General features: G+C 44.5%; 1 protein-coding gene and 1 pseudogene across 3 annotated transcripts in view; one reads left to right on the top strand and one right to left on the bottom strand.

The window, feature by feature from the left end:
* CPAMD8 (C3 and PZP like alpha-2-macroglobulin domain containing 8) overlaps positions 1–13,484 on the top strand; it is a 120,175-nt gene that overhangs the window by 11,823 nt on the left and 94,868 nt on the right. For all 3 annotated transcript variants that reach the window (XR_014473293.1, XM_083180884.1, XM_083180871.1), the window contains exon 2: positions 11,028–11,179. Coding sequence is in view for 2 of the 3 variants with exons in the window: in XM_083180884.1 (XP_083037010.1) it covers positions 11,028–11,179 (152 nt within the window). In the remaining variant the exon portion in view is untranslated. The remainder of the gene's footprint in view (positions 1–11,027; positions 11,180–13,484) is intronic.
* On the bottom strand, positions 6,585–6,691 carry LOC146045431 (U2 spliceosomal RNA; annotated as a pseudogene).

Here is a 13,484-nt window from a genome sequence, read left to right as displayed (position 1 = left end):
AATATGAAAGTCTTCTGTGAAAGCGAAAGCTATAATTTAAGAAGACTGCATTAATTAATACAGACCATACACATTTTGTAATGGACAGCTTCTATTGAAGTTCAGTGCCAATTTTAGAGACCTGGGTAGGGTTAGTTTCCAGGCACCACTATGATTGTATGGGCACATGTGTTTGTCAAAAAGGCAGCTACCAGTGCCAATAGAAGCACTGAATAGTGTGGCATCTGGAGCCTGCAGAGTTTTAAATAGAGCCCATGTGTGGGAAAGGTGTCCCAGGGAGGGTAATCTGCGGGTCTCCAGGACAGACAGACCAGGGTCTCCCCTTTCAAAAATGGCAGCAATAGCAGCAAGACACCGGAGCCCAGTCCTCAACTCGCCTAAAGCTCAAAGCTCCTCTGGTAGCCCCTGAGGGTCCTCCAGGTTAGGTGCCAGGACTCTGGAGGTGTCTCAGCGGCAGGCGGGTCTGTAGTCCCCAACCGGCGCTTCCACAGGCCAAGGCTCAACTACAGCAGCAGGGGTGGACTATAGGAGAGCGGGAGCTAGCTCCGTACAAGTCTGCTCCCTCCAGCTGACAGGCCACGTCCCCTCTGTTCCCTTCCTGTTGGTGGCGCAGCATTTGTGCTGGCTTAGCCGCTTCCCTTCTTGCACACTTCTGGGTTTTTGTAGCGTCCAAAGCTCTTCTTGCATCAACTGCACAGAGCCTCATCTCCAGTGCCGATGGATCAAATGTCAGCATAGCGTGTGAAGGCGGCGCAGTTGAAGGCTTCCTCCATGCGCCGCATACTCACTGTGACACGGAATTTCCTCCGCGCCACGTAATGTCACAACCCTTCTGCCCGACTCCTCTGCTGCAGAAGTCTGTCTCTTGGTGTAAAGTCCCAGGCCAGGGGCAGGCCAAGGTTCAGGAGCTTCATAATGGCATCCGCCCCGATTGACTTTTATCAACATGGATTGGCAGCCTAGAGCAGTATCAGACATATCGTACATCCAAGGTTCCCCACACTGCGCACATATTGTCCCAGCCTGCACACTCTACCACTACCTAGCCAGCAGGGCAAAGCAGTGCCGTGACTCGCGGGTGGAAAGGGGCAGGGCCTAAGATATGCACCATCACTAGATTTTAGGTAAAATATGCAATAACCAGTGAGAATGGGCAAAATATGCAAATGCATATAATCCTTTCTCTAATTATTACCTTCCACTTTATCACTTCTCTAGGCTTAATACATCTGCCCCCATATGACAGGGCCCTAGTTCATTGGCACAGAGCCGGCCTTAGGCATAGGCAAACTAGGCAATTGCCTAGGGCATTTGGAATGCCTAGGGGCATCAGCAGCTTCTGCTGATTAAAATGATATGCAGCATGCCTATATTCTTTGTGTGAGTGAGGCTGTATCTGCATATGAAATAGTGTATTCATGGAAATCACTGTAACATAGCATTCAGTAAGCAGGTACAGCCACAGTCAGTTGCGTAACTATAGAGAATGCAGGGGGTTCGGTTGCTATGGGGCCCGGCCGCTCCAGGGGCCCGCGGGCCCAGCAAGCAACCCCCTGCACCAAGTTTTTCTTGTGGCAAGATGAGGCAGAAGCCGCCTCTAATCACCCGCAGCGTGCAGCCTGCGAGCCGCTGACTTTGGCACCGGCAGCAGTGACAGGGCCCCCACCCAGCAGCAGCAAAGCGCATAAGACGTGACAGGAGAGGGGACACACAACTCCCCCGCACCCCCCAGCAGCAGAGCTCTGCCTGCTAGGAGCACCATAGTGCCGGCAGCAGTGACAGGGCCCCCAGCAGCAGAGCCAACCACCTGGGCCTGGAGCTGGACGCAGCACCCAGCATGCGGTAAGCTTACCTGAATGTGTTAGCATTCAATGGCACAAAGGGGTGACGGTGGGGGGAATTGGGGTATATATGTATGGAGTCATTATATTGATGTATATATGGATTGATGGATGTGGGAATCAGTGTATGTATGGACATATATGCAGTTTGTACTGTTTTTATGTATGCATGTATGTATATATGTATGTATGTAGGTGGGAGGCACTGTATGGATGTATGTGAAAGGCTATGTATGTATGTATGTATGTATGTATGTGTGAGGAAGGCAGTGTATGTATGTATGTATGTATGTATGTATGTATGTATGTATGTATGAGGTAGGCAGTGTATGTATGTGAGTGTGAGGAAGACAGTGTTTATATGAGGAAGGCAGTGTACCTATGTATGTATGTATGTATGTATGTAGAAGGCAGTGTATGTATGTGTGAGGAAGGCAGTGTATGTATGTATGTATGTATGTATGTATGTATGTATGTATGTGGAAGGCTATGTATGTATGTATGTATGTATGTATGTGGAAGGCAGTATGTATGTATGTATGTATGTATGTATGTATGTGGAAGGCAGTGTATGTATGTATGTATGTATGTATGTATGTGGAAGGCAGTGTATGTATGTGTGAGGAAGGCAGTGTGTGTATGTATGTATGTATGTATGTATGTATGTATGTATGTATGTGGAAGGCAGTGTGTGTATCTATGTATGTATGTATGTATGTATGTATGTATGTATGTATGTATGTATGTGGAAGGCAATGTATGGATACCTACGCTATTAGGATGCTGGCGGTCAAAAGACTGATCTTGGCACCCCGAATCTGAGAATCATGACAGGGGTTTCGTAGCACTCTTCCCCTCTTCCTCTACCCTCCTAACCCTCCCTTGCATCAGACTAACCCTTCCCCTCCCCACTAGTGCATAAACCTAACCCCCCCCTCCTTTGAAGTGTCTAAACCTAAACCTGCAACCTAACCCTAACCTTCCACTGCAGCCTAAGTCGCCCCACTAAACCTATCCCCCCTTTTCCCAGCCTTCCGCTCCCCGCATACTTACCATTCGAATGCTGACTATATGTATTTATGTATGTATGTATGTATGTATGTATGTATGTATGTATGTATGTATGTATGTGGCAGTGTGTGTGTGTGTGTGTGTATATGTCTATCTATCTATCTATCTATCTATCTATCTATCTATCTATCTATCTATCTATCCTATCTATCTATCTGAGAAGCAGTGTATGTATGACCTGTATAGATAAGAGTGGCAGTGTATGGATCTATATACGAGACTCAATGAAATACAAAAGAGAGAATGCGTGAGAAATAAAGATAGAAATGCAAATATGAGAGCTGAGATAAATGCATAGTCCTACCCCTCTGCAACAGATGGAAGCACAGTGACCAGCACTGTCCTGGTGACCCCATCACCCACACTGCCTCCGCCAGCAAGCATCCGGGACACACAGAGTTTTAATACAGGATAACTATTGAAAAAAAAAATCTTCACAAAGGAGTGGGTTGCTTACTGTGCCAACATTAAAATGCTGGCAACACTTACCAACCTTCTTGTGCCGCAATAGACATGCTGACTTTATTGGGGACCTGAGTTGGGGGGGGGGGCCTTAAGAAAATTTGCTATGGGGCCCACAAAGTTCTAGTTACGCCTCTGGCCACAGTGTTAGCGGCTGTGCGAGTGCTGACTGCAGGTGGGTTGGTTGTGCAATAGTGTTCAGCATATGTGTAAGGGGCATTATGTGTGTCATGTATAAATGCATTAAGAATGTGCGACATATGTGTAACTGGCATTCATAATGTGCAACATATGTGTAATGGGCATTAGGTGTGTCATGTGTATAAGGGTATTAATAATGTGCAACATATGTGTAATGGGCATTATGTGTGTCACGTGTATAAGGGTATTAATAATGTGCAACATATGTGTAAGGGGCATTAAGTGTGTCTTTATATGTATGAAGGGCATTAATAAAGGTTGGCATAATGTGTAAGGGGCATTATGGTTATAAGGACATTAATAATGTGTGTTATGTGTAGGGGCATTACTGTGTGGTATTATCAGGGGTGCCTAGAGAAAGGGGTAGGGGGTACAAATTACCCAGGCCAATGTCTGATGGAAGGGCCCAGTGGGGGCCCCAAGCCCCCTCCCCTTAAGTGACAGCAGCAGCTGCAGCTCTTCTCCTCTGCCCAGCACACACTGCTTTGTGCTGGGTTGCACTGTGGCCATGGAGGTGCTTAAAATACAATATTTTTCAGGATTTTTTTCTAAGGGTATAATGTGAATAATGTGAGAAGTAATGTACATAAGGTAAAGTGGTACTACTGTGTGATGTAACGTGAATAAGGGACACCATTGCATGATATAATGTAAATAAAGTTGCACTACTGTGTGGCATAATTTGAATTGGGGGTACTATTGGGTGGCCATGCCACTTCCCATCAAGAACACACCCCTGTTTGGGCTGCGCACCGAATGTGTGCACTGTTTCTATTTAAAATATTGCTGGTAGGAGCACCAAAATGATGACTGCTATGATGAGGGTTGATGGTGCTGCAAAAGGGGAGATGGGTCAGAGGCGGAACTAGTGGCGGTGCTAGGGGGCACCAGCCAAAATCTTGCCTAGGGCGTCATTTAGGCTAGGGCCGGCTCTGCATTGGCATGCTCGTGCCTACTGGCAGTCTACGAATTTGGCTGCTTTTTTCTTCCCCTTGTGGTCCCGTGATCCACTGTGAGGAGGTGGGCTGTTAGAAGTGCCAACTACTTGCAAGCAACAATCTATAGCAGTTTCATAGTGAGTAATTTGTGGAGTGTTCCTTTATGTATTTAATACAGTTTTACATGTTTTTACCAAGCTGATTGGTTCTGATGTGAGCTTTGTGTAGTAAAGGTGCTTTCAGAGGTGGGACCTCTAGGACTCTGGCATCCACTGCATATCTTTCTTGCTGAGAGATACAAACTGGGTTGAATTAGCTTTTATAGTATGTCTAAGCATGTCAAGGTACGAGCCATGTGTTATATGCCTACAGTACTTCAGCACCACTGCTAGTTTGGTATATGGTCACTAGGTTGAGAAGAGGAAGGTCGACATGCATGAAGGTCGACATGATATTAGGTCAACACGTGCATTAGGTCTAGGTTGACAGACAAAAGGTCGACAGTGGGTTTTTTCACTTCTTTTGAGCCGACATGTGCCGACGGGCGGTATTTCATGCCCTACCATCCACTAGGGTGTGGTGGGAGAATATAATAGTGTGCCAAGTGTAGTGAGGCACCCTGCCCTAAGCATGGCGAGCGCAGTGAGCACTTTTGAAGTCTCCATGTCGACTGTGTCGACATCAGGGATATAAAAAGTGAAAAACCCCATGTCGATATTTCGACTGTTGGCCTTGTCCATGTCAACCTAATGCATGTGTCTACCTAATGTCCCTGTCGACCGTGGTGCATGTTGACCTTCAGTGGTCGACCTAATGCATGTCGACCTTCCTCTTGCCTACCCTATGACCCATACCAGGGACTGTAGTTTGTTTGTTACTCTGCACTAGTCTTGTCAGCCTCCTGTAACCTCTGTCATCAATAGTCTGTTTCCAACCACAGAACCAGTGTTGTCTATGAGTTTGAAAAAACTCAGGAGCCTGAGGTGTGCTCCCTACCACCAGTGCTGTGCCTAAACACATGCATAGGGGCTCGTGCGATCGAATGGACCCTCTCCCAAAGGAGAAGGGCCCCGTAACTCCCCTAACCCCTCTCAGCCATAAGGCCGAAGAGGGGAAAAAAGGGATCGGTGGGTCCTCTTTGCCGAAGCTTAGAGAGACCCGCTTTCCTCAACCCCCGGTAGGGTTAGGACGGTGGGTCCTCCGCACCCGAAGGTTTGTAGAGACCCGCATTAGGTTTCCCTCTGCCTTGAGGCTCGGGGTCGCCCTCGAGGGGACCGAAGCTCTTGCCAAAAGGATGACAGCTTCCGTACGTTGGGGAGTGGATGGCCCATAAGGGTCAAACCACACAACCCCAAAAAAGTGACAAACTACAGAAAACAAACCGTGAAAAGTGACAAACGTGAGAAGGAAAATAAATAAATAAATAAATAAATAAATAAAGATACCCCAGCCAGAAGGCCGGGCTGGGGGTGTGAACAATTGTCCTACCCCATCCAAAAGGACAAGGGAAGTGCGCAGTGCTAGTGCTTACTAGTGCAAGGTGATTTGGGGATCACCCGTGCATGTTCGGCACCCCCGAGTTTCCCCGGGGGCACAGTGCAGCCTCGGACTCCAGCCAGCCAGTCAACGTCCAACCAAGTGTTTCTTTGCTCCACCAGCAGGCCTGTTCCGGCCCCTGGCATGGGAATGGATACTCCACTGGGCTTTTCGATAAGTCTCCCCCAAATAGACCAACTGAAGGAGAAGAAAACACCTACTCAGTCCCGACGTTTCCCCTCTCCCAGGGATTGAGTACTAGGCTGGGCTTTTCGCTGTCTCTCTGGCCAAGGGAACTGGGAACTCGTCCCCAGCTTTTCCCGTCTTCCTGGGATTGGATACTAGACTTGGCTTTTCAAGTGACTCTCCCTCAGAGACTATAGACCCCCGAACAAGAGCCCCATCTACTAAGCCCGATGCTTCTCTCCTCCCTACCAGTGGGAAAGTGTGTCCCCCCCACGGCAGGGTGTAGATACTCAGCCAGACCTTACACCCGCCCAGAACATGTGGTTCACTACTCCTCAGCTCAGTAGCAAGGTGGTTCGGTCCAGCTTTTCTCTATTCTCTGCCAGGGGGCGGTCCAGACCTAACTGATAAGAACAGATACTACACTTGATCTTAGCCAAAAGGCCGAGAGCCAGTGTCGTCTATACTGTATGTGATTTAGGTTGTGGCACAATCATGCATGAAACTCTCAGCAGCATTCTTATTCCTTATACACTGGTTTTAACTTTTACCCATATATAATCAAGATTTTTAACTATTTATCCTAACCCTTGTCTATTCTCTCTTCCAGCTACACTCGCACACATACTGTACTGTACTATATGTTATCTGGTTATCACCTGCCTGACTTCTTTAAATTCCTATGTCTGTACATCTTTTCTCTGACTGAGGAATGGTGGGAGGGGCAGGCCACTGTCTATGATATACTTCTGTAAATTGTCTTTCAGTAGGGGTGAATGAAAAGTTAATCTTATCCAACTGGCAGTTGCAAAAACACATTTGATCCTTTCATCCATAGGCCATGTTTATTTTATTTGCGAGTCATAGCAGCTAACATAGCTTGTAATGCAGTCATCTTTTTCCTTATGAGTAGTATATATCATATGTAAGTAACAGAACCCAGAGCCAATGATGTGGCACTGATGCTGCTGAGGAGTGACCACTCTCCTGGCACATATTAATGCAGGCTGGGAGAAATCAGAATACATCAAGAATTGATAGAACTATTTCAAAGAGGCACTTTTTTCAAAGAGGCAAAGTGGTCACTTTTTCAAGTAGTACTTATGTTTACGGTTTACACATACCTCCCAACATTTCAAGCTTGGCAGGCAGGACAGTGCGCGCCATGAAATTTTGGGGACGTGGCCTGTACTTGCAGCACTACCGTGAGGCCATGCACCCTGTTTTCGCCGCTGTGGGGCATGCCCCTCTGGCTGCAGGAATAGACACACACAGTGTCTATTCATGGGTGACAGGAGGGGACTCCCAACTTCTCAACCCCGGGACACTGCCGGCCCCGTGCGGGACCCAGGAATGTCCGAAAAAATGGGACGTTCCCGCGATAAGCGGGACAGTTGGGAAGTATGGTTTACAGATGTTTATGGTTATATTTTTGTTTATAAAAATAAAAAATATCTATAACAGTTGTAGTATACTGTATAAGCAAAAATTCCTCACTTCTAATAAGTTATTTGGAATTATTGAAGCCTTGATCTGCTATATCACATAGCTATCAAAATATCCTCTGGCCATAGTGGTTTCTAAATCGTACACGTGCATAAATGCATTTTGCTAGACAGCCAAGAGGTTAAAACAGTACCATGAATATGCTTTGAAGTAACCCTTCTCACTGGCTAATTATAGTAATCAGAATCCATCTTACTACTTTTATGTGGTTATTAAACCAGGCACAAAACCCCTTAAAGATAATTGACATTAACATCAGTGTTTATGGAATGTTCTTTGTAAATGAAAAGTGAATCATTTGCAATTATATTTCCCTTTCTTGTTTTGTGAGATCTTTAAAGTATACTGTGACTTTTTTCTTTATGTATTATAAATCTTATAGAACTCTGCTTTATTTGTAAACTTTTATTCAACACATATGCAAATATAGGGACAGTCATTCAGTAAAACACAAACAAAAGAAGTAATTTTGTGTCTGGAACAAACTATGTTGCTATGAAAGAGGACATTTATACAGGAAAAATACTTTTGTGTGCTTTTTTGCTTTGCTAACATGCACAACTGTAATGGCTGCACCCCCCCCCCCCCCCTTGCCTAGTTATGTTCATTAATTGGTTAAAAGCCTTTACTTGATTATTTGATTTTTGAGATAAAGGAAAATAGGCATTCCTGGTCATATAGCACCACCTACTAAGGGCAATACTGCTTGGGGTCTAGGTGACTGTAAGATAGATAAGTCAGTTTGGGGCCTGCCTATAGTCACTCCACCGCTGCCACCTAATTATTTGATATTTGATTATACTGTAACTAATTTACTAGAATAATAAAAAATCCACTATGAATTTTTTTTTATAAATATGCATACATTTTTACTAATACACCTTTTAAAAGAAATAAACCGGGTTGTTGCCGAGTCAACCCGGGTCACTTCTTGGTGTAAATGGGGTAAAAAAAAAAAAAACGCTGGGGCTGTTAGCCAGCAATTCAACCCACAAATTTTCCAGATTGAACACGGGTGAGACCCGAGTTCAGGGGCAGTGTAACGGGTAACCTGAGTCATTTGACTTGGGACCGGTTTCCACCAAGGGGGGAGCCCATACCTCCAGACCCCAGCATTTTACGTGCAATCCGGAGGTTGGGCAGGGGACGCATACCGCCTCTACTGCTGTCTGCTGCACTATGTAGATGGCAGTGGATCCGGATGTGTGCTGCATCCATTCACCTCGCAGATGCAGGCTAGTGGTGCACGGAGACTGGGAGCAGCCCAGCAGCTTTCCTGGCATTGCAGAGGACCCACCTCCGCTGACGTCAATCACCTAGCATTATGCCAGGTGGGGACACCGGAGTAAATAGGGTCAAACGCCAGGTCCAAAAACCTGGGTGCGAGACAGCGTTTTGGTGTAAAAGGGGTATAAGTAGAACAGTGTGCAGGGGAAGTAAGTGCATGTCCTACCTGTTTACTCTCCATTCAAGATGGCATATGATACAGTACAGTGGAAATATCTTTCCATTTCTGGTACATTGTCAAATGACAGTACACAAGTAAACAAGCATCCAAGTGTGACTCCCCCAAGCAAGTGTTGCCCCTAGGCAAATGCCTAATGGTAAATTCATTAATGCCCATACATCACTTACCATCTGCAGGATGGACGGGACGTTTGTGATATTGTGAACCACATCATTGAGTGCTGCTTATGGCCGCACACCAAGTGACTGGATTATAAGGCTTGGGTTATCGTGTGCTTTGTCTCTGCTCACTTGATTATGCAAATTATCTAATTAAACCAGTGGTTCTCAACCTGTGGCTCCTGACCCCAACTGGGTCCCGACCTTCTCAGCATGGGGTCGTGACTCCATGTTGCTGACCATCAGGTTGATGACTTTTCTCATCTCAGTCCGTGATTTAAGGAGTCTGAAAAATCTGTTGAATTGTCTGTTGTTTTAGACTCCTCCCATCATTTTGTTCTGCCATGTATGTGCTGTCTGCTGACTACATATGTGATGTGATGACCTTATGCAGTAACTTGCTGGGGTCCTGTCATTATTTTTATTGTCTGATGGGGTCCCAGAGCAAAATAGTTTGAGAACCCCTGCATTAAACCAATGACTCCCTTTTCATACCTCGGCCTTCCTTGACATATACGCTGCAGTCCTACATAGATATGATTGTTTTGTAAACTCACAAGTTGTATGCCTCTGTAACATGGATCTGATTATTTTTTGTGACGCTTCTCTTTGGAAAATGACCCTATGGCATTTAGCCCAAAGTGTAGAAGTTCTTAATATGCCTCCCCTCTCTAATTCACCCAATCTTCAACCTAACACACATTTAGTCAAAACTGATGCACCAAATGTCAACAAACAGAGAGTGTTCTGCCAAAATAGTTGGGGTGTGTGCTCTATGGCGGTTGAAGACTATGGGGCAGATGCACTAAGCTTCAAAAGTGATAAAATGGAGAGTGATAAACAACCAGCCAATCTGCTCCCAATGGCCATGTCACATGATTGTGTTTGAAAAATGTCATGCAGAAGCTGATTGGTTGATTGTTTATCATTCTCCATTTTATCACTTTTGAAGCTTAGTGCAACTGGCCCTATATATGGCTCTGACTGTAAAATGGTGTATTTCAGTTTGAAATCCTATCCTTAACTTTCATCTAAATTTATTTCCTGGGGGAGTGTAACCTGGTCTGTGAGCCAGTCAAAAAGCAGCTCGGTGGTCATGTGATGGCAGAGAGATGAGGGAATGAGCAGCATTCCAAAACATCTCTGCTCACTACAGTATATTGTCATGTGACTATCATAGGAAACACAATATAACACTTAGCAAACTGTAAATGAATAATGCTAGCTTAAAGAAAAGAAAACAGAGATTCATGCTAAGAAGGAGTTTTTATTGGATGCAGCAGAGGCAGAACTCTGGGAGGCAATGGAGTCATCTGCCGCCGGGCTCCTGCTCCCAAGGGGGCACCTCTCCTCTCCTGCAAGTTTGAATCAGTTAATTGAAAGCCATTGATATCACTTCTGTGGCTGACTCCCCCTCCCTCCCAGCAGGACCATAGAAGTCACAGTTTCTTTATTTTTAAACATAATATACATAATATAAATACATATATATTTACTGTATGTAAGGAGCAGTGTGTGTGTGTGTGGGGGGGGGGGGGCACCAATATTTATCTTGCCTCCGGGCAACTGGGACAAACTTATGCCACTGGGATGCAGCATTAACCATTCTGCTTAGCCAATTTTGTATGCTGAACCACTGTCATAATTCTCTCTTTCCTAGGGGCTACCTGGTAGCAGCACCATCTGTTTTCCGCTCAGGGGTAGAAGAAGCAGTAAGTATCACCATCTTTAATACAGTTTCAGAAACCAAGGTCCAGGTGAAACTGGTGGTGAAAGGTGAAACTGTAGCTACCAGCCATGGGACTGTATTAGGTAAGCAAAAGCCTTTATTCACTAAAATAACTTTAGTTTAGTTCTGATAATGCAATTTAATATATCCGTACCCCTTTCTGTTATTGCTATTACATCCGTGTGTGTCTGTGTCTGTCATTCTACTTGTTTACACCTAATTGCTACTAATATGCTTTTTGTCATTAAATAAGTCTCCCCAGATATTAATAACTCCTCCAGAATCATATCAACAGGGAGTAGGGAAGGAGGGTGGGAGTGATAGTGCAGAGCAGGGAGGGAGAGAGGGAGTTATAGTGTGGAGCAGGGAGGGAGAAATTGTGTGTGAAGAGAGAGTGGGAGTAGTAGTTTGGAGCAGGGAGGGAGGGTGGGAGAATGCCTTACTTAGCCAGCCGCCGGGGAGCCGCGAACTTTATTCACAATTTATAACGATTTCATTTCTCATTCCTATTAATAATTAAACACTGCATGGGATATGAGTACTGCAAGATAGGCGTTCTTCTTTTAAAGAGACTACAAAATGTACTAAAAAGTTATGGCAAATTCTATTTCTAAAATACATTCAATGGTACTGTATATTCAATGGTTCTTTGTTTTCTATATTATCTCTCCCCCCCCCCCCCCCCCCCATTTTACTGTATGCATACTTTTGAAAACTCAATAAACATTTAGGGGGAAATTTACTAAAGGAAATTTGTAAAAAATAGGTGTATTTGTATCCAGAAATACACTTATTTTTGACATTTATTATACCGAAAATACGGCAATTTGTATTCGTAGTTATAGCACATCAATACGAATTGCCGTATTTTCGGGATAGTAAATGTCAAAAATAAGTGTATTTCTGGATACAAATACACCTATTTTTTACAAATTTCCTTTAGTAAATTTCACCCTTAATATTAAACAAACATGAAAAATAAATCCAAATCCGAAAAAAGGTACACAGAATTCTCCACCAACATAACCCCCACATAATTGATCATCCTATTACCTCCCACAGGGCCAGATATATCAAGCTTCAAAAAGTGATAAAATGAAAAGTGATTAATAGCCAGCCAATCAGCTCCATGTAACACTGCCATGACACTGCCATGTTACAGGATGGGTTTAAAAAATGGCAGGTAGTATTACAGGTAGGACATTTGCTGGCTGTTTATCACTCTCATCATTGTTCTCTCTTTTTGAAGCTTGATACATCTGGCCCTCAGCCTCTTCAAAATAAGTATTTTATATCACTGGTATATGCTATCTATCTCTAATGCATGCAGGGGACGTGCATTGGCCATTTTCCCAGAGAAATGTTCCCGGAGACCCTCACACAGAAGGTGGCCTCTGGCACAAAACCAGTGTACTGCAATATCAGAAAGGAGGGAACTTGCATGGATTTTGCAAAAGGGGGCCCTCCTCTCATAAACTGCCCCTGCTTCTTATTAATAACATAAAATCAGTCAAAAGCATTATAATACCTTTGTTGCACAACATACAAAATGCAATAATGATAACTAAAACATTTGCTTGATCAGCCACTTCTCACACAGAAATGGAGCCTCTGTGCTTGTGCTACACAGGATACAATCCAGACATGGAAATAGAGAACATAGATGCAATGGCCCCCAAATCTGTGGTGGCTTGGAGGCATTGGCTAGCTTGTGGTCGCTGGGGGTCTGTGGGGGCTATTGCTACCACTGCTTGGACCTGCAGATACTTGTCTGCAGTCCCATCGTGAGAATCCCCTGACAATGAGACGATACCATGGGGGGAGACTGAAACCTTTCTGGTGGTGAGGACAGCACACCAGATTAATACAGTAGTTACGCCACTGACTCCCTGTGCTGACAAAATATAGAAGCTACACTTTACACCCTTCTCCCCTGCACTCATGTATATAAATGTGTGCAACGTCAAATGCAATGGTTTAACTTTATAGCTTCCGTATGTATTTTATTCTGTGTTTTTAAAGCAGGGAACATTATATCACAAGGAGAGCAAACTGGAGCTGTGATGAATCCCAGAGAAATGAAAATAAACAACTCTGATTGCTCATATAAATAAATGGCCGTAATGCACAGACGGATGCTGTGGGTATAAAGGGGTACAAGCCAATAAATGAAAGTTCATCTCAGGATGGATAAAACATTTGCAACAATAGACCTACTGGGAAGTACAGTACATTCATGGAGTTCCTCACTAAAGGGCATATGTACTAATTATCGTGTTTTAGAACCAACAATTACAATTCTTAATGCAGTGATAAAAAGTATTGTCAGAATGTACCAATACACACATGCAGGGGCTCCCAGTGTGAGCCTGTACCCGTAATGTGTTA

This window comes from Crinia signifera, chromosome 1, assembly GCF_055691185.1.
Source record: "Crinia signifera chromosome 1, ASM5569118v1, whole genome shotgun sequence".
Lineage (NCBI taxonomy): Eukaryota > Metazoa > Chordata > Amphibia > Anura > Myobatrachidae > Crinia > Crinia signifera.
This window is presented reverse-complemented; position numbering and strand designations above follow the sequence as displayed.